The following is a 22123-nucleotide window of genomic DNA, read 5'->3' on the forward strand; positions in this document are numbered from 1 at the left end:
TGCACGTAGAGAAATAGATACTGCTCTGGCAGAAAGGTAAACGGCGTTTCCGTGTGCTGCTCTGGTTCGCCAGAAGCGGCTTAGTCATGCTGGCCACATGACACAGAAGCTGTACACCAGCTCCTGCGGCCAGTAAAGCGAGATGAGCGCCGCAACCCCAGAGTCGGCCACGACTGGACCTAATGGTCATGGGTCCCTTTTTTAAAGCAGAGGTTTTTAAACTGTGGTCGCCAATCTGGTACCCAGAGATCTCCACGTAGTTGCAACTGGACCCGTACCAGTAACAAAACATGCCTGGTGCCCAGCTAATTTCTAACACTGACCATCGGAACAAATTTTGACTGCAGATTTGAACCCAACGTGCGGTAAAATCTTGCTCATCATCTGTCACAATGATAGAAGCCCCCTGTATGAATAAGGGGACATGGGGTCCCAAACAAGTTCAGCTGTCTGGGAGGAAGGGCAGGATATGAATTTAATAAATAAAACAATTTTTAAGACCATAGAGAAGAGGCAGGAACCTATGCCTAGCCTAGAGAACACTTGAATTCAGCACTTTATGCAGCAGATGAAGTACATTGTTTGTTTGTTTGTTTGTTTGTTTGTTTGTTTCTTTGCTCGCTCGTTTAGTGGGGTCAGCTACGGCCCAACTGTTTTGTTTAAGCAAGGATAGCTAGCACACCCCAAAGCTCATTGGAACAGAATGGTTTAAATATGTACACAACAGACTCAGCCTCAGCGAAACTATATAGAAGGACTGTAGAAAGTCTACTGCACTCAAGCATCCCTAGCGGATTCTGTCATTTATTCACCACCAAGGCAGTCAGGCCATTGGAAAGTGAACCTGTGCAAGACACGCCAGCTTCCACTGGCTTAGGCTGTCTGGACAGTGTGCTTAATTCTACCCCAAAGCCAATATTCTTTCATTTTCCCTTTGCCGGCCAATGAAACCAGCCTCTCCTACACATCCACGCACAGGGAGGGTGAAGCAGCCGTGTTTGGACAACTGGAAGACATTAAAGGGGTTGTATTTCACAGAGCCTCCAACCGGGCTGGTTTCTTATGATATCCGTTTTATACCCGCAGATAGTATTTGCAGGCTCACAGTCCGCTATACCTTCCACAGTCTCGTCTCTTAAGCTGAGAGGGGGGGGGGCGGCAAATCTGACTCTCCTTGCAACTGCTACCCTTGAATGTTAAAAGAGGGGGAAGAGGTTCCTCATCTGTAATAACAGGCAGAATTTTAGCAGCACCGACACAATCTGATGAAGAGGAAATGAGATGCGAGGGGCTAGCGTGTGTGTTTTTTAAGCCCCGATTAAACAACAACAACACTCTGGCTCTGTGATTTGGCACACCCAAACACCTATGCACACAGATTGGTTTTCTAGCTTTTTCACTGCTACTAAAAAGGTACAGCAATTTCATTGCTCTCATTTATCCTCAAACCTCTGTAACATGGGTAGCCAACAGTGAGTTTATGGTTAAAACTGTAATTTGAACCCAGTCCCAGTCCTCTCCTCAGTCAAGGTGCAATATGCTAGACACTGGTTTCAATATGCACTGCTTTCATAGCTCAACAGAATGCTCATGGTTGCCACTGCAACCATGAATCTTGCTCAGTTTTCAATACTACATCTTGCGTTGGAGTAAATTGCTTGGGGCACAAACTGTTCTTCTCTTTGCTTGTACGAGGTGGTGACCAGTTTGAAGGACATGGCCACAAACAGGCATTAAATATATTTTTTTACCATTGTTCAGCAGAACAACGTAAGATCCATTAGCAATTAATGACGGGCCACTTTCTTCCCATCACTGAACCGTAGGTTTCGTTTAGTACACCATGGGCCAGCAAAGAAGCTTGATTTGCATTTTATCTGAAGTGGCTCATTCAAAAATAGACCCGTTCCGTTTAAAGTTCAGTGTTTTATCACAACAGAGAACAACTCCTCCGTTTTACAACGGCTGGCGACAAGTTTCACTACCCTCCTCTAATTCCTAGATTACACCAACAACTTTACTTTTGGCCCCATTTCCTGCAAGAGGACCTCTTACCTATGCAATATGTAAGGCTAGCTAGATATGGCGAAGCCAACTCATTGTAGACCACAACTCTCATCAGCCTCAGCCAGCATGGTCAGAGGTTATAGGAATTGAAGTTGAAGACTTCCTGGTGGCACCACGATGGCTACCCACTCCACCCAAAAAAGTTCACTGATAAAACCAAGATAAGCTACAAAGGTTTTTAGCAGTATTCAGATCCTGCACAAATCCAACCTCCGCACTGAGATGGCATGGGCAGAGATTGCAAGCCTGACCACAACAGGCCCATAAGACAAATGCTGTTTTGTTTTTCTTATTTCTCCATAGAGCAGCATTTCCCAACCAGGTTCCCCCAATATATTTTGGACTACAACCCCCATTTTCCCCAACCACTGAGTATACTGGCTTGGGATGATGGGAATTGAAGTCCAAAGTATCTGGGGGGGTCACCAGGTTGGGGGAAAACTGCCTTAGAATAGGGACGGCTAAATAATAATAATAATAATAATAATAATAATAATAATAATAATAATAATAATAAATTATTTGTACTCCACCCATCTGGCTGGGTTTCCCCAGCCACTCTGGGTGGCTTCCATCAAAGATTAAAAATACATTAAAATGTCACACATTAAAAACTTCCCTGAACAGGTGCTAACCCACAGCCCTACAAATGTTTATACCTTCTACCCCCCATCAACCCCAGTCAGCAGAGTCAATGGTCAGGAATGATGGGAGTTGTAGTCCAGCAACATCTGACGGATCGAAGGTTCCGCAGTGATGACCCAACTAGGCCCTCCAGCTGTTTTGGGACTACAACTCCCATCATCCCTGACCACTGGTCCTGTTAGCTAGGGATGATGGGAGTTGTAGTCCAACAACAGCTGAAGGGCCAAGTTTGGTCACCACTGTGCTAGAGGGCCTGTGCAGGTGCTGGCTGGCGACATGCCAATTCCAGACAGGATTTAGGTGACCAAGATTTTCACATGGCGATAGCAATTACTATATTAGCTTTTACAATTTGAGCAAACAGTGCTAGTTTGTCAATGAGTAAACATTTATCCCTTGCCTCTGGCACCACCACCCCCAAGTTCTGTTCGCCCTCTGTCAAATTTAGACCTCAAATCACTTGGGGGCAAGAACCCACCCTCTCTTCCTCTCTCACGTTACTCTGTAAGCAACATCAAAGAGATAAACTCATGATGATGGAGATTGCTAAAAATAAATGAGAGCAGTGCTAGTAACTGAGATATGAAAGCTAGGAGCTAAATGGCACCTTAAACCTAGGTTGTGGGCGCAACAACGAAATGTCTAGGCGTGCATTTCTATAACAAGAATACAAAGCTGAAAATGAATGAACTGCAGCTAAAATATTATGCTCATTTTTCACATGGTCTAGTCCATGGGTAGGCAAACTAAGGCCCGGGGGCCGAATCCAGCCCAATTGCCTTCTAAATCCGGCCCGCGGACAGTCCGGGAATCAGCGTGTTTTTACATGAGTAGAATGTGTCCTTTTATTTAAAATGCATCTCTGGGTTATTTGTGGGGCTTGCCTGGTGTTTTTACATGAGTAGAATGTGTACTTTTATTTAAAATGTATCTCCAGATTATTTGTGGGGCATATGAATTTGTTCATCCCCCCAATAAAAAAAATTAGTCCAGCCCCCCACAAGGTCTGAGGGACAGTGGACCGGCCCCCTGCTGAAAAAGTTTGCTGACCCCTGGTCTAGTCCTTCCCCTGTCCACCCCCTGAATATTCTTAAGAGGGTCTCTTCTCCAGTCTTCAGAGAGTAGCCAGAAGTGGGGAGGCAGAAAAATGTCCCCCTTTCCTTCTACTGTGCAGTTTTAATCTGAAATCTTAGGCGCAGTACTGCACCCAGAGGTCAGAAACTGCTCACACTAATGAAATTCCCTGTCGCAAAATGCGCCTAGAATTTCGACCACTGAATGAGAGGTCTTGGACCTTTCAGTCGCAGACCTTAAATACAACATTTTCACAGGGACTGCAACACTGGCAGGAGTTGCACATAATCTCAATCTATGGTGAAGTATCAATCCATGGCGGAGCACTGTGCATGGAAGGCTATTTCTATTAAACAGAAGGTATCGGTTGCACACTGCTGTTAGAAACAGGCAATGCTTTCACCTCTCACTGGTGGTTTCCAACAACACTGTACAAATGACCTATTTGGGTTTGTTTGTTTGTTTGTTTGTTTGTTTTTGCTGATTCATGGTTACAATGAATTTGGTTTTGTTTCGTTCGATACAGCCTACACACTGTACGTATAAAGGTACACCTGCCCATACGGGCCAGTCTTGACAGACTCTAGGGTTGTGCGCTCATCTCACTCTGGGAGCCAGCGCTGTCCGCAGACACTTCTGGGTCACGTGGCCAGCGTGACGAAGCTGCTCTGGCAAGCCAGCCGCACACGGAAACGCCGTTTACCTTCCCGCTAGTAAGCGGTCCCTATTTATCTACTTGCACCCGGGGGTGCTTTCAAACTGCTAGGTTGACAGGCACTGGGACCGAGCAACGGGAGCTCACCCCGCCGCGGGGATTTGAACCGCCGACCATGCGACTGGCAAGCCCTAGGCACTGAGGTTTAACCCACAGCGCCACCCGCGTCCCATACTGAACGTATACTGAATGGTAATACAGTATACTGAACGTATAATACTGAACGTATACTGAATGGTAATACAGTCCCATACTGAACGTATACTGAATGGTAATACAGTTCCAGCCCACGGTCATGTCACAAAAGGAAAGCGGAACTGGGGAGGAAGAGAAAAGCAAGCACCGCAGCAGCTCCTTCGGTTTGCAGACTGGGTACTTTTAATATTTCCAAGGCCTAAGAAGAGCTCTGCTGGGCTAGTCCAAAAGCCCACCTAGTCCAGCCTGATGTTCTCATAGTGGCCAACCAGATGCCTATGGGAGGCCCACAAGGAGCGCATAATGGCCACAACAGCGCTAGTACCTCACTTGTGATCCCCAGGAACTGGTACTGAGAAGCATACTGACTCCAGTCCTGGAGGGAACAGGGTTGTATAGGACTTTTCCCTCTTCCGCTGCACACTTCCCACATGCCTTCAGAACTTAACTCTGGGAGGCCAATTGGGAAGAGGCGTAGAAGAGAAGAGAAGCCAAAGTAGCATTACACGAGTCAAATTCCAACCAGCCAACACAATTTAGACCAAAGCTTTCAAAATTGTGCGTCACGACACGTCAAGTGTGTCAGCTGCAGTGTGTAGGTGTGTCGCACGAACAGTCCCTGCACTCTTCCCGGGGCTTGAAAGGGTTTAGTTTAACACCTGGCTTGCTGGTGAAACTGAATTACCGTGTTGCGAAACGATGTATGTCTATAAAAAGTGTACCACCAACGTGAAAAGTTTGGAAAGCTCTGATTTAGGCCGTCATGCCTAAAATCAGGTATTTCTTCTAGCCAAAAGTATGGCATAAGGACATTCAACTGGGATGACAGCTAGTGTGGCGTAGTGGTTTGAGCACTGAACTAAGACTTGCAAGACCAGGGTTCGAATCTCCACTCAGCCATGACACTCACTGGGTGACCCTGGTCCAGCAGTGTCTCTCAACAAGGTGGTTATGGGGATAAAATGGGGAGAAGAGAATCACCCATAGTGCCTTGAGCCACTGGGGAGGAGCCCCCTGGGATACATAGAACTTTTTTTAATAAAAAAGATGTATTTAGGAATACTAACCACATGTTGAACCTAACTAATCTGCAAGAACTGCGTGTACAAGAAATACTGTGGATTGTGTCAGAAGTGCAAAGAGGATTCATATCTCAGCTGCCTACAGAGAAGGTTGAAACAAAATAAAAAATTCCTTCCAGTAGCACCTTAGAGACCAACTAAGTTTGTTATTGGTATAAGCTTTTGTGTGCATGCACACTTCTTCAGAGAAGGTTGTTTTTCCTACCCCTGCAAATGTTCCCTACTGCCCCTCCCCCAACACTCTCTCTACCCCCTCCCCAAGCCCATTCATTCAAACTTTCCCCCCTTTGTAAGTGGTTCTGACTATTAACACAATTCTATTGAAAGGTGGCTCCCATTGTATGCCAGCCCTTGCGCTTCAAATTGCTGTCACCATGGGGAGGGAAAGCCAAGCAGGGCAATTAAAGACCGCAAACAGCTTCTCAAGAGGGAGGGAGGGAGGGGCCTGAAGCCCTTCAGAGAGCACCAACAAGAAGTTATCAGGCAGCACCACAAACTAAGACAACAAAATTGAAACAGCAAAATTGCTGATCATCTACAGAGAAGAGAATCAGCATCCTAACAAGGGGAAACTTTTGAAAATCATCTCCCCCCCCCCATGGACAGGGAAGGCAAAGCAAACCATGCCAAAAAAAAACAAAAAACAAACCTGTGAATGGTGCTGAAGGGATAAGACAGAGCACTCATGCACTCCAATGACAAGCCAGCCAGCAAATCAAAACAAAAGGTGCAGTTGAAAAATGTGTATCACTGCTGATGGAGCGCATATACACCGATAAAAGAAATGGCTTTTGGCCTCAGCGCTAAGAAAGCTGAATTTACAAAAGCGTGATTTAAATACAAAGTGAAGGAGGCACATGTACAATTGGACTTTGCCCAGAATGAACACATCCAATAACCCAAATGGCATGCCTTTGCACATTTTGAATGGAAATACACTCTGTTTTCAAGAAATGTTCCAGGGTGTTCTGGAAAACTCCATTTATTAAGCCTCCTCAGATGGCTTTGGTAGTTCCCTCCCACACTAACAATCCCAGGATGATGATGATGATGATGATGATAATAATAATAATAATAATAATAATAATAATAATAATAATATAATCCCACCTTTCCCCCCAGAACTATGACTCAAGGTGGCTTGCAACAATTGAAACAAACACTGATAAAACTCAAAAAGGTAGTAGTTAGAAAGCAATGACAGGAAGTGTCACAGGTTATCACCACAACACTTGGGGAAACTACTGGTTGTGTGTGTGTGTTGTGGACTACATTACTGGGGAAGCTAAGATAAAGGGCATAATATGGGACAACTCCTGAATGGCAAACAGGTTTTGAGGAGGGGGGAAAGGCTCTCACACAGAAAACTAAAATAAAGACTTAAAAGTGCCATGGGAGGAATTCAATGCTGTGTGAGTGGACATCTGCTCACACAATGGGACTTTACTTTCCTCTCATCTCCCCCTGCAGCCCCCCCCCCATGTGCCCTGCAAATTGGCTCCAGAGACACCCAACACACCAGGAGAAGATTTTGAAGGCACACAGAGGAGCAGGATAGGGGCAAAGGAAAGCAGAAGTCGGCTCACAGACAATGTCGAATACAACCTTACGACTTGAAATTTGCATTTATACAAATTTTCACAAGCACATAAATGTGGGTGCAACACTATACCTAGTAAGGTATCGTTTGGCTACCATGAAAGGAATACCGCTGAGTATGTTTTACTTATCAGCATTCTCATTCAAATAATAGTGACATGTATACCTATTATTATGTATGCTATTGAGCCACAGCTGCACACTTAAGCTGTAATCAAAACCAGACACCCTAGGAACAAGTTTAACTCACACAAGTTACTGATGTATTCTTGTTTAATTAAACCCAGTGTCTGAAAGATCTGAAGTGTGCCATTCTCAGTTTTCACTGCAATCTCTCAGAAAATTGAGGATTTGCAGAAATTCTAGTGTTCTCAGCACTTTGTGTCGCCTTCTTGGGGGGGGGGGGACCCTCCCATTTTTAAAACTTCACTGCCAGGAGATTAAAGGAAGATTAGTAGCAATTTGTAGCTGAAGATCAGAAGCAGGAGACCACTGCTGTGCGTTATGTGTCCTGCTGGTGGACTCCCCATAGGCATCTATGAGACCAGGATGCTCTGGACTAAATGGGCCTTTGGGTTGAACACAACAGTAATGTCTTCTACTCCCTGGTGGTTACACCCAGTATTCATGCCTTCCCTCTAAAATCTGAGGCCACGGGGGTATTCAAAGCTCTCTGAATGCAACCAAGGAAAAACAAAAAGGGTTGTGTCTAAACAACTTCTGTGAGCAGTGCTCTGCTGATTCCCCCCAACCTTCTACAGCAGATTGGGGGGGCACTGCAGGTGATTCCTGGTGGGAGGAAGTCCCACCCAATAATTTGGTTGGTTGCAACTCCAAGTCAGCTTCACCCGTAGTCCGCTCTCTAGCTCTCTCTCTTCCATGGCTCCAGAGGCGAAATTAAGGCCCCCAACTTTGAGGAAGAAAGAATCCTGTGAAAATCAGAAGCTGCCCCACTGAACTAAGAGCAGCATCCGTCCAGTTACATCAGGCATAGGCAAACTCAACCCTCCAGCTGTTTTGGGACTACAACTCCCATCATCCCTGACCACTGGTCCTGTTAGCTAGGGATGATGGGAGTTGTAGTCTCAAAATATCTAGAGGGCAGAGTTTGCCTACGCCTGAGTTACACCATCATCTGAGGGCCTTCTCTGAGAGATCTGGAGGGTGGCAACCAGAGAACAGGCCTTTTCTGTAGTGGCTCCCCACTTATGGATGCTCTCCCCAGGGAGGCTCACCTGGTACCTTCATTACATATCTTAAGGCACCAGGCAAAAACATTCCTCTATAATCAGGCAGTAACATTCTAGGGCAGGGGTCAGCAACCTTTTTCAGTTATGGGCCGGTCCACCGCCCTCAGACCATGTGGTGGGCCGGACTATATTGGGGGGGGGGGGTGAATGAACGAATTCCTATGCCCCACAAATAACCCAGACATGCATTTTAAATAAAAGCACACATTCTACTCATGTAAAAACACGCTGATTCCTGGACTGTCCGTGGGCCAGATTTAGAAGGCGATTGGGCCGGATCTGGCCCCCGGGCCTTAGGTTGCCTACCCCGTTCTACGGCCTTTGAAATGTGTTTGTAGGAGGGGGGTTATTAGTTGATGTTTGCTTTATTAACTATTTTGTGTTCTCGTTTTGTATTCTTATGTTGTGAACCACCCTGGAATCTTCGGGTGATGGGAGGTATACAAATTTAATAAATAAAATAATAAATAAACAATGGGCAAGCCGATAGCTCACTCACACAACAAGCCCACCACACGAATTCAGACATGTTCGCCTCTGATTGTGTGAATGGCTCCCATATGAACAACAAACACAGTTCCCCCATGCTGGGGGCAGGGGAGTCTGAAAGGTCCTGAAGAGCTTAATACCTCAGGCGGGGCGGAGGTGTGTAAATTCAATCTTAAGAACATGTCCTGAGGAAGCAAATCTCTTTGAACACAGTGGGGCTCTGCCCCTGAGTAAACATGTTTAGGGCCAGACTGCAAAGCCTTTCAATTGAGAAGAGGCAAGAATCCCTGTGAGTCGCAAAACACTACAAATTACGAAGAATATACGGCCGAGGCATTCTAATAGGAGCAGAGCCAGATATGGAACAACGGACAATAGGGGCGGCAGGTTCAGAGAGCCTGCTGAAGGGAGTTAGCTGATCAATGCTAAAATTAAAGAGGCGGGAAATGTTTTCGGTGGGAAGCAGGGATGAAAGTACAGAGGAGAACAGAAATCCTTATGCTCTCCCTCAGTCCTGCTGAGCTATGCAACAAGCTGGCCTTTGGAGATTACAGCTCATTCTCAGTTCCATTCCATTTGTTCAGCGATACTGAATAGGATTTAGGGGTATGAAGCCATAATGGCCAAGCTTGAGTGAGCTGCCTACACACACACACACACACACACACACACACACACACACACACACACTTCTTTACTAGGGTCAACTTTGGCATTTTGTTTTCCCTCAAGTCCACCCCCCCCCCCCCGCAACCAAAATGAGAGACATTTTCCAATTTAGGGCTTGTAAAAGTATTTCATCAGGGGCACAAAGCAGACTGTCTAAGCACCTCCTGGCAGCACCAGTTATCCTGAGCTTGGCTAATTACTAAGTTCTTTAAAATGTTTTTGGAAGGCTCCTCCATCTCCAAGAATACATGTCATGTCTTAATCAAGAGAAACCGCTAACAGAGTGTAATCCACAGAAGTCCACGCCATAATAATAAAATGTTCGCTTTTTTAAAGGCGCCCAAGACTCTGTTTCCGCTGCAAGAGACAAAGCATGCCCCCCCCCGAAAAACACTAACTGTTCAGCAAGTGTCACTTGAAATGTTTATTCCAAAAACACACACACAAACAAAAACTGGAGAGCTGGAATCAAAGAGTCATGAATTAGGCCAGGGGCTTCCAAAACTGTGGTCTGTGGATATGTGTCTATGTGATGTGTCTGTGGATTTGTGGTTGAAGATGGGAAGCAGCAACCCCAAGGCATCGACACTTCATGCTGACTGTCTTTTTTATTGCTTTGTTTGCTGATTTTATCTGAAGCTGCTACAATTTGATTTCATAGTGCAACACAATTAAATTCAACACTGAAGAAAAAATGAAGCAATAAAAATACAATTAAAAATCATATTGCATTTAGCGCAACACATTACGTTTGCTAAAACAGGCAGAAAAGAAAAATCATTAAGTGGTCTGCCAAGACCCTCATAAATTTTCAAGTGGTCTATGGGGGCAAAAGTTTGGGGATCACTGATTTAGGCTGAGCATTTAATGATATGCTTTGTTGTTGACTGCTCTGTTCATTTCAATGAGTACTTCTATTTTATGTGTTCATATAAACCAACAAAAACCTCAACCCAAACTATCAAGTGGTTTACTAGCAATGTATTTAGGTCAGCAGATCAACAGTTATATTTTTAAGGCAAAAATACATTAACTGCTTTCTATATTCCATGCTTATCCTGACCTCCCCTCAAGGCATAGGCAAACTTCAGATGTTTTGGGATCATCCCTAGCTAACAGGACCAGAGGTCAGGGATGATGGGAGTTGTAGTTCCAAAACATCTGCAGGGCCGAGTTTCTCTATGCCTGCTATACATAGTCCTCTGCTTGCAACTATTTTATCTTCACAACATCCCTGTAAGGTAGGGCGTGACTGAGCGAACAGAACATTCTCGCCCAAGATCTCATTTAAATATTTGTATACTGCTTTTCCATAGGGCTAAATTCAACGTGTGTTATATTCCTGGTAGATCCACTGAAATTAGTGTACTTATTTATTTCAGTCAGCCTACTCTGAATAAGTGGGGGGTGGGGGGATAATGACATCACCAGAAAGCAGAAATGTGGAATCTATAGTCCTGATTTGCAGGACAACCCCCTGCCCTGACTCTTGGCTGTTTTCAAAACAGTTTAAACGGGTCACCCAGTGAGTTTCTCAGCTGAATAAGAATTTGAACCCAAGTCTCCTTAGTGTTAACACATTCACTACACTAAAAAACACACCACTTTAATCTGCAAAGAGCTTTTAAACAGTCCATAAACACCTTTCATGCACTCACACCAATTCTGAAGAGATTACAGTATACAGTTGGAAAATGACTTAATGCATATAGTTAGACATCTCATATCTCGTTTTCTGACTTCAACAGGATAGGGATATTTTGTCTGTTTTAAGCTGACCGCTGAGCAACACTCAGGAATGTAACATTTATTACCTGCATTCAGTTAACACGGAGGTGTAATGTCTCTGGACACATGAATGAGTGTGTATACACACACGTCTCGCACAAACATCAGCAGCTACAAGGATCACATCATTTCATCCATACTGCTTTAAATTTTCACAAGGGATCATTTTTTTCAACAGGACTTAGGGGTCTGTTATACATTGCCACAATCTGATATCTCCAACAGAGATTAGGTAGAAGCCAATTTAATCGAGGTGGGAGGTTTGCAAGGAACAGGTAGAAAGGAGAAGCAATTTGGGCTGATAGCCTCAGTTTTCTTTGCTCCTGCTCTAGATGACAATTTAGGAGGGAAATAAGAGCATGGCAGCCTGAAAATTATCAAGCATATAGAAGAATAAGCCTTGCTAAAGAAGAATCAACATGGCCTCAGCAAAAGTTAAGTCTTGTCTCACTAATCTTGCAGTGCTTAGATGTGTCAACAAGTATGTGGAAACGATGATCCAGAAGACTTTACCTGAACTTTCAAAAAGCTTTTGCCTGAGCAAATAAAAAAAAAAGAGGTCAAGTCCTCTTACGAATCACTAACAGGTTAAAGAACAGGAAACCGGAGGTAGGAATACATGATCAGTTCTCTTAACAGAGGGAAGAAAGGCATGGGGTTCTCCAAGCAACTGTATTAGGACCAGTGCTTGTTAACTTATCCATAAATGATATGGAGTTTGGGGCGAGTCACGTTTGCCAATGAAACCCAATTATTTAGGATGATAAAAGAAAAAGGAACTGCAATGGGCTCCAAAACTGGAGAAATGGGCATTAAAATGGCAAATGCAGTACAATGCCAGTATACAGCAATGCACATTGTTTCTAAGGACACATATATACACTGATGGGATCTGAGCTTTATGGCAACTGACCAGGAAAATATATCGGAGTCATGGTAGAAAACCTCAACCCAGTGAATGGAAGTTGTGAAAAAAGTTATCATGGTAAAGATCATTTGGAAAGGATCTGATATAAAGCTCCCAGCACCTAAATGCCTTGAATATATTCATCTATGGTACAACCACACTTTGAATACAGCACTGCATGTGGTTCCGGTCTCCACCTCTCAAAACAGGATGCTGTAGAGCTGGGAAAAGGCAACCATTATTCTGGTAGGGCTGGAGCAACTCCTTTCTGAGGAAAGGTGTTCAGCGACTTTTAGTTTGGAGGGGCAGGTGAACAGGGTTGGGGAGAAGTACGTACAAAATAATGTATGTGTGGAGAAAGTGGACCGTTTTCCTCCCTCTCCCAATAATACTAACAAGAACATGGATAGAGTGGTTTTTTTATTAGTTAAAAACTGGAGTCATTCAGCAAATGTGAATGGTGGGAGATTCAGGAAGCAGTTCTTTTGCAAGGAACCTGAGTTAAAACGTAAGGAATTTGCTACCACAAGCCAACTCCAAAAAGCAGAAAAGACAAATTCATGGTGGCTGCGATATCATGCTGCACTTGACCTGAATACCTGTTGCTGAGGAGCAGCAACAGGAGACAAATTCTGCCCTCAGCTCCTGCTTGCAGTCTTCCTCAGAGGCTCCTAGCTGGCCACTATGAGGAATGAGAACACAGGACTGGAAGGCTGGCGCTCGTCTTATGTTTTAATCCTAGGCGCACATAATCAGAAGTGTTGTTGTGAGGCCCATGAGGTGCAACCGGACTACCAACGGACCAGCTTCGAAATCTTTTCCACTGAGTCTCTCTCTTCCCTTCCTCCATTTTGGGGAAGAAGTTAAACTCTCACAGCAATTCTATCAACCTTAAGTGAGCAAGAGAAAGGGAAAGGGTTTTATGGCTTTAATTTTTTTAAAAAGAGTGTGTGTGTGTGTCCGGGGGGGGGGGGGCTGCCAGGCCTGTAATTCCCATTTTGACGTTCTCCACACTTTGCACCTGGCATCTGTTGGCAACAAGCGTTCGGTTTCCTATACTCTTGTAGACATTTTTTTTTAACCGCGGATAATGTTCTCAAGTAAATCACACTTCAGACGTTTTATATCTTTTGTTGCCTATCTGAGCTTCAAAGCCAGGCACCAAGAAATTGTGGGCAGGCAAAAGGAGGTGGGGAGCCTCAGATTGCATGCTAGGTTTAAGATCTTCCACTACCTTGCAACACACACACACACACACACACACACACACACACACACACACACGAGCTGTGGACTCTCCTCCCCAACCACACACAATGATACTCGGTTTTTCAAAACCACATGGGAGTTTGAGTGCAAAGCAAATTACACAGAGAGCAGTTAAGAGTTCAAATAAATAATCTTATATAACCACTGTCACACACCGCACTGAAAGGAGGACACAGTTCAGTCTCATGTGCAGAGTTCCAGTTCCCTGTAGGCTCTTTTAAACAAAATACATTTCCCTGCACATGCTAGTGCCAGAGGTTATTGCATTATATTTCACGCCCCACAAGGCAAATCAATATGTATAATATGCACACACACACACACACACACACACACACAATCCTTAAACTCTCTAGGAGGTCTTGGCAACACCACAACAACCAAGCAAGTTCATAAGATATGATACTAACACTGAAACCGTTTGCTACTATTTACAAAACATAAAAACGTCCAAGTTAATTCTGTAGCTGTCACGAGCCTGCCGTGAGACTATTTGTTTAAAGTATTACTAGCAGCCTTTCAGGGATGGGGATGTTTTCTTGTATACATTTTAACTGCATTTATAGGAAATTTTATAGTGCTGATACACATCTCAAGCTGTTGCTATCTGCCCTGAGCTGAAGGGCAGGGTGGGTTAGAAATTCAGTAAATAAACAAAGCCAATCTTCCATTCACAAAGCGTGGACTTTCAAACAGTGAAACGTTGTGCTTGTTTACTCAGAAGTAATTCCCATCAAGTTTAATAGTGCTTGTTCCCTAGTGGTAGATGTGCTTAGGACTGCACAGGAGGGTTTAGGCTCTCAAGAACGGCCCTCCTTGAAAAGTTAAGAAGCACGGCCAAAAAAAGAAAGGGTGAGGGAAGATGCCCCTCTCCCAATTGTGCCAGGAGATTTTAAAGAAACTTACAGTTTTGATTCCCCATCCAAATATTGTCCCAAAGACCTAAACACACACACACACACCCAACTTACAAAAGGAGTGAAAGCACTGAAGAAGGGGAACTCTGGCCTGGTTGCTTAAAAGTTTCTCTGTATTTTGAAGCAGGGGAGGGGGCAGAAAGGAGATCAGGATCGACAGGTCCTTAGATCTACAGGTCCAACTGTAGAGTTGGAAGGGACCCCAAGGATCATCCTGTCCACCCCCCTGCAACACAGGAATATGCAGTTGTCTCCCATACAGTCACACCTTGGGTTACAGACGCTTCGGGTTGTGCGATTTCGGCTTGCGCACCGCGCTGAACCTGGAAGTACCGGAACGGGTTACTTCCGAGTTTCGGCGCTTGCACATGCGCCGAAGCGCTAAATCGTGCTTTACACATGAGTGGCGAATCGCAACCCACGCATGCGCCGAAGCGGCGCTGTGGGTTGTGAACGCTGCAAGTTGCGAACATGCTTCCCGCATGGATCACGTTCGCAACCCGAGCATCCACTGTACAGGGATCGAATCAAACCTGCAACCATGGCATTAACTGCCCCACACTCTAATCAGCAGAGATCTGCAAGGGTTCCAGACTCACAAGTGTTGAGCAACAGCACACAGCAAAATGACTTTTTCCGTACCTAAAATTAGGATGCTGAAAACAAGAAAGCAAAGCAGGAACGGATCGTTGTGTAGAAGGAACATGCAATAAGCTCAGTTCTGGTAGCAGTATTGGAAACTAGTTCCTAGGCTCTAAAGTATGCTCAGAAAGGACCCATGTTTCTCCTAACAGTCTATAAGTGGTCTCTTGCAAGTGTGAACGGTGATAAGGATATGTTGCGATCTGCCACAACAAGAGGGAAAATAAAGCTCTAACGAAAATCTATTTGAGAGAAGGTAATGTCATGGCAAAATCCATCTCAGGGATGCGATACCCCTGGCAGTGACTAGCTTTTAAAACAACTGAAATTGTTCAACTTGAGTTGGAAACAAAACAGACGAAAGATACTTTTTCCTTCTTCTTCTGGTCTTAACTTCTCCTCAAGAGAAGTGAGAGATCATATTTATCTTCTCTCGGCCGAGGTGCTGATGAAATTTCATAGAGAAAAAGAGAATTCAAACATATTGACTGATTTTTAAGGGTAGCTATTGTAGTGCCTCCTCTCCCCCACCTTCTTGCTGTGTATTCTGGGCTCCCATTCATCCCCGTTCAGTGTGCCAAAGATCAGGAAAGAGGTATAGATCAAAACGTCTGAAGAGCACCATGTTGGATACCCCAGTTTAGTGTTTCACAGGCAATTCAGTTTTAGTCTTAGTCTTTTAGTCTTAGAAATCACAACACTTCATAATTCAATTTTTTTTAAAGCTCTTGTTACCTGATCTCATGGCACTACTTTCTAAAATGGCCAAGACCCAAAATTTACTAATTTCTAGTGAAGATTTCTAGCAACAAAACTAGCATTAGTACAGCCCCATATCAATAGTTTTAGAATAAATCACATACAACTATTCTAAGGAAACAACATTCTGCAATTTTCTTTTTTTTAAGACTAAGGATTTTCATGATTTAGAGTTCACTTTTGTCAAAACGCATGGAATGGACTCTAGAAAGTTCATTGAATGCTTCATGCATTCAACAAAGAGCACTCTAGCCCACAAAAGCATAAACCTCAATCAGTAAGTTGGTCTTGTCTTCAAGATGCTACAGGACTCTTGACTGGTATTGCTACAACAGCTTGCACAGATATACAGAAGAGTAAACAGAAGAGTTATAAATTGTTCTTGATACTTAGTATGGCAACTACAGTACAGTCCCTAACTGTGATCCATATAAGAGCTATTATGAACATGGTATGAATACTGAAAGAAACAAAATCTAAGGAGCTTCACCCTTCATGTGGTACAATAATTATTACCACTGTAAAGCTTAATCAAATGAACATTCAGTATTCAACATTGGTGGTGATATCATCACCAGTGCTGCAATTACTGTTAAAATTAAGCTGGCATGTATGACAAGCAAGAGAAGTGTCATCGAGATGTCCTCTTATGGTAGCATATGAGCTGCCCTAAACCGAACAGCTTCTTAACTCTGTGCGTGCATGGACAGAGAAAGAAAACAGTGCAGGTTTCCAGATGTGAAATCCTTCCAAAAAAACAAGTATGGCGGATTATAGGAATTAGGGTAAAGTAATGATCAGCTAGTAATCACATTTGTGCTTCACACACTCAAAAGATCAACAACTTGCAGCTCTGCAGCAGCAAAGTTTAAACATATGATATACTCCAGAGTTTCACACGTCTGTAAAGCACGGTTGTAAATAACTTAAGATAGCGATATAATTATGGTGGCGGTAAATAAATTGTACTCCAGAGGCTGACAGCTAAATTATAATGACATCAATCTGAATTAAACATTCACACTGACACAGCACTAAGCAGACCACAATTGAATGTTTATCTTCCCTATCTCAGAGGGAGAATTTAACCTACATTACAACCTATGAAACACAGAATTCTAGTCAAGGCTTTGAATTGAAGATAGGGGTGTTAGTACCTCAGCTACCACTCTCTTTTCTGATACAAACAGAACCTATTAGCATTTTCAGGTCTCTTTCAGCATAAAACCCCTAATGGCACAATATTGCCCATCTTTAATTCCAGTCCTCCATATGTACAATGGCAGACGCTTTGTAATATTTGGGTACACGATACGTATACACAGATGTTTAGGTTGCTGCACAATGTGGTGGCCAATAAAATGAACTTATCCAAATTCTCATCCAGAGGCTACCTATATGTTTCATTCCAGATTTAAACATACCCTATTCCATAAAGCTAACGCTGACATTTCTCGTACAATGTGTGTTAACTACTCTAACATATTTAAGTAGAGTACCATACTTGACTTGTGTCTACTTTTAACTCAAGTTGCTCTTTGCTTAAAAAAAAACCCTTTAACCTGCAACACGCAGCAGCGACTGGAACATGGGAAGAATGAGTTTTCCTGATACCATCTTAAAAACAGCAACAGTAATAATTTTCATCTAAGAAACCAATATAGCTATACGTTTTATGAATAACACCTATATACAGGTAACCTTTTGCTACACTCCCACTTTCTGACTGGATAAAGTGTGACGCTATTATTAGGTTTCAAACCACAGGTTGTAATCTTAAACACATTTAGTTTCAAGTAAAACTCCCTTTGCTGGAGTCAAAGGGAAATAATCCCAAATGTGAAGATTTATCAGGATCTGAACGCAAGTGCTATTGAAACTCACAAAGAGTCAGGCACCAACCACAGGCTTGTTTATCCATATTTTAATACCTTAACCTCAAATTGGCCACATGGGCCCCAATTCTGAAGAAAACACGATTCAATCACTTAATAACTAATAAGAGGAGAGTCTTGTGAAACTGTTCTAACAGATAACAAGGGCCTAGTGTGCAGCAACCAGGGGCGAGTGGCCTACATCTGCTAACCATTTTGACTTTTTTTTCCTCCAAAAGTTGATCGTGTTAAGTTTTCCCCACTTTGGGGTGCAGCTATTAATTCCTTAGAAACACAAGGAAGTGGGTCGAACAAGTAGTAAGATTATTCTTTGTCCTGAAGAGGCAAACAGCAACCTTTTATTCACAGCCCCTCCAACTTTCACCACTGAATTAGAGGTGAAACATGAGATATGTAATCTCACACAGAGCTGGAAGAAAGGGGGGGGGGAGAGTTTTCAAGAACTAGTTCTAAATGTCTGCAGGAAAACATAGGCAATTTTTAAATTAACCCCCCCCCCCCCATATCTCAGATATTGAGATCATACACATACACCCAATACACCACAGCAGCTATTTACATAGTGGTGATAGACACCATCATAGTTCTTGAGGATCTGTTTTACTCTTATAACACCCTTGGCAAGCCTTAACTACCTGATCTTGTGGATAATAAAGACTCTTAACAGTAAAATCCTATCAATGTTTACTTGAAAGGGCCTTACTTGCTACCGTGTGTGTGTGTGTGTGTGTGTGTGTGTTTAAGAATGAAACCTTAGAGTCCCAATTCTTTAGGTCTCCAAAGTCCCACATAGGTGTTTGAATCATCTAAGAAGGGGACTATTAAATCAAACTCTTTTATATTCCATGGCAAGAGTAAAAGTTCTTTTTTTTTAAAGAGTTCTGAAAATCTTCAGCCTGTCATCCACTTTTATGTTCAGCTCCACTACTGATCTGATTCTTAAGGGCTAGCACCCGTGCCACACTACAGACATTTCTAAGCCTAAATGAAATTGAGTCTTATAGGGACTTCTACACAGTAAACACAACCCTTCTTCCCCACACCTTTGCAACACACAGTGAGAACACTGCCAACATCTTCAGTGACAACAATAGTTTTAAAAACTGCAAGTTTGCAGGCTGGTGTCCCAAAAAGTTGATCTGGTTAATTAAGAAGGACCTGGAGGTCCCGCAGCCTGGATGGCAAAGTTTCACACACAAAAACACAACCCCCCCCCAAAAAAAACCCCTTTAAATGATCAGAATTTGAAGCTTTCCCTTTAAAAGGCCGAACATCTCATTCTGCAGAACATCCCTAACTACAAGGGGAATGAGCAGCCTCTATTCCCACCGGGATCTTTCCACAAGGATATGAGAACTCTCTACCCCCAAAGGGATCTCCCAGGAGTTAGTTGCTCGGCAACCGGTTACAATTAGATCTCTCAATAAAGGGAAGACGGAATATTACATTAATCACAGACTGCAGTGAAGAAAAGGGTTAGGAACTGGCCCTCAGCGAAGACTATGAAGGAGGTTGGGAGGTTTGACTGGTAAAGAAATAAAAGGCACAAGAAAGCAGTATACTCCATTCAGAACTTTTGACTTCGCAGGCGGGAGACTTACAAATATACTGCCCAGGTAGGCAGCACCTCGGGAACCTCTTCCAACCCCCGGTTGCTGCAGTCCACACGATCACCGCTACACGTGCAGTTCACGTCGCAGGCCTGCCGCTCCGAACAGCAGCCGAACCCCACCAATGTTTGGGAAAGGATGAAGAAGGTCCAAAAGGCATCTGAAAAGAGCAGGGACCCCCACTTTCCCCATCCCGGCAGCGCCATTTTGTATCCTGGATGGAGGGGGGGTAGGAATAAGAGGCCAGAAGCGCAGAGTTGGTGGTATCCCACCAACTAAAAAATAATAATAAAGTACTAAAGACAGAAAGGAAAAGTCAAGGAAGTGCCAACAACTCGTCACTCTCGTTCAGCCCAGATCTCTTTTGCACCAAGTCTCTAGGCCTCCAGCGACATTTACTAGTCAGACCATGGCAGCTCCAAGTGAGGCTGCAGCTGCAGCTGCAACTCCTGAAGTTTCTCCGGGGGCCGGTCTGGAGTTCGCTCGTCGGGGGGCCAGCAGCCCAGAACCGGCTCATCCAGAGAGCTGAATTTCAGTGCCACTAAGAGAGAGGGAAAGGAAGCGAGGCAGGATGGAGCCTCCCGAACTCTTGGCACCAGCGCCAAACTTTAAAAGTCTTCCTCTTCCTTCTCAGCGATCGCCACTCGCGCAATAAATAAGGGTCCGGATCCTGCTGCTGGAAAAGGCAGGGGTGGCGCGCGGGGAGGGAAGAACAGAGTCCTGCGCCCCGTCCCACAGGCGGGCGCCTTGTTGCTGCTGCTGTTGCAAAGAAAGAGGCTCGGCGTCCCCCAGAAAAGTCCCTCCGCCTCCTTCTCCTTTCCCCCCGCTGCAGATTCCGCCTCGCCTCCGCTTCCCGGGAAGTGTCTCAGAGCTGCAAGGGGCGAGCCGGCGAGGAGGGCTGCATCGCCTGCTGCTCGAGCGGGGCCGATTCCTTGCTCTCCCCTCTTCCTTCTCCCGCGGATCAGACACCTTTTCCCAGGAACCGGGATGGATGGGTGGGAGGGAAGCGGTGCTTTATCTCCGCCTCCGCAACTTTCTCCTCTTGGGCTTTTTCCCTGGCCGCCCCCTCCTCTTCCTCCTCCCCCCTCCCGACACCTCCCACTCCCGCCTACCCTGAGCCAGCAGCCCTTAGCACCCACACGGAGCGCTGCCAGCCGCGATCCTCTCGGGGCGCCTTCGCAGCCTGCCAACCACCATCTCTCCCTCTCTTTCTCGCCTTCCCTTCCACTTTCCAGCGCCCCCTCCCCGCACCGCACCGCAAGCGTCGCTTCCCCGACTCAAACCCACGTTGGGCACATTGCAACACGTTCCATCCCCCCCTCCTCCTCTTCCAAGCCGCCCGCCTCTCGCTCCGCATTGGCTGCCCCGCGTTCCACGGCGCGCCCGCTCGCTTCTCGATTGGACAGGAGGCCCTCCCCTCTCCGCCCCACCACCCGCGCGCCGCCTTTCGGATACACAACGTTCCATTGAGGTTGGCAGGCCGTCAATCAGAAGCGAGCAGGTCCCGCCTCCCTTTCCCACCCAAGGTGTGAAAGCGGGAGGCTCCCGCTTCGGCAGCAGCCGCGCGCGTCTTAAAGGGGAAGAGCGCGCGAGAGAGAGAGCTGGAAAGAGTCGCTCCTTTTCTTCGCGCTTTCGCCTGCTGCTGCTGCTGCCCGAGGATCTCCCTTCCTGGCCCTTCAGTGGGAAGAGCCGGGCTGCTAGTAGGAGGACCGCGCTTCCCCCCTGCCCCACAATTCTAAGCTTGTGGGGCAGCGGTGCTAAGAGCTCAGCAAAGGCTGTGGGGCGGCGCGCGCTCTGGGGCTGCTTTGGAGCGAGCCGCGTGTTGCTCAGCAGAAGCGCGCAAGGGGAGGAGGGTTGCGCGGCAGCGGAGTGCAGTTGGCCAAGGGGCTGGGATCATAAATGTCAACCTTCCCTTTTTTTGCGGGAAATTCCCTTATTCCAGCGCCGTTTCCCGCTGCTATCCCGGATTGTTAGATATCCCGTAGACTGTCCCCGGGACAGGTGAGGCTGCTGATCCCTTATTTTCAAATCTGAAAATTGACAGCTATGGCTGGGATCCCTTCCTAGCCTTGCCTAACCCGCTCCCCGCTGCTGATTCCCCATTCCAGGGATGCCAACCTAAATAAAATATTGGTTGGGAGGGGGACGACAGGTAAGCCCTGTCCCGCATATTCGATCAAAGGACGCGATCAAATGGTTTGTGTTTTAATTTTGAAGGGCAGGATCATACAGGGGGGTAGGTTTGCATAAGATATTCAGGGGTTGCAGGTAAGCCCCGCCCTGCATACTAGATCACACGACGTGGTGCAAGCACACTACTGTACTTCAATGGCAGTGCCCATTAACTTTGGGGGGCCCGACCCCCTTAAAAGTTTTGAAGACCCCTTAGCCCCTAGAAGTTGGCTCCTATGCCACACTCTTTCATTGTGCGCCTCCGAAGGTAGTAAGGGCTAGAGGGGGTGAGGGCCGAGGGAAAAATCAGTAGCGTATCTACACTTTTCTTCTTCTTCTTCGGCATATTGCAACTAATGGTCCATTGCTCTTTCTTGTC

General features: G+C 45.3%; 1 protein-coding gene across 1 annotated transcript in view; it reads right to left on the bottom strand.

Annotated features, from left to right (window-relative positions):
- LRIG1 (leucine rich repeats and immunoglobulin like domains 1) overlaps window positions 1-20836 on the bottom strand; it is a 127037-nt gene extending 106201 nt beyond the window's left edge. The window contains exon 1 of the mRNA XM_081184000.1: window positions 19564-20836. Within this exon, the coding sequence (XP_081040126.1) occupies window positions 19564-19778 (215 nt within the window). The 5' untranslated portion in view covers window positions 19779-20836. The remainder of the gene's footprint in view (window positions 1-19563) is intronic.
- Between the last annotated feature and the right edge of the window lie 1287 nt (window positions 20837-22123).

This window comes from Podarcis bocagei (assembly GCF_964188305.1).
Source record: "Podarcis bocagei genome assembly, chromosome: 2".
In the NCBI taxonomy this organism is placed as follows: Eukaryota; Metazoa; Chordata; class Lepidosauria; order Squamata; family Lacertidae; genus Podarcis; species Podarcis bocagei.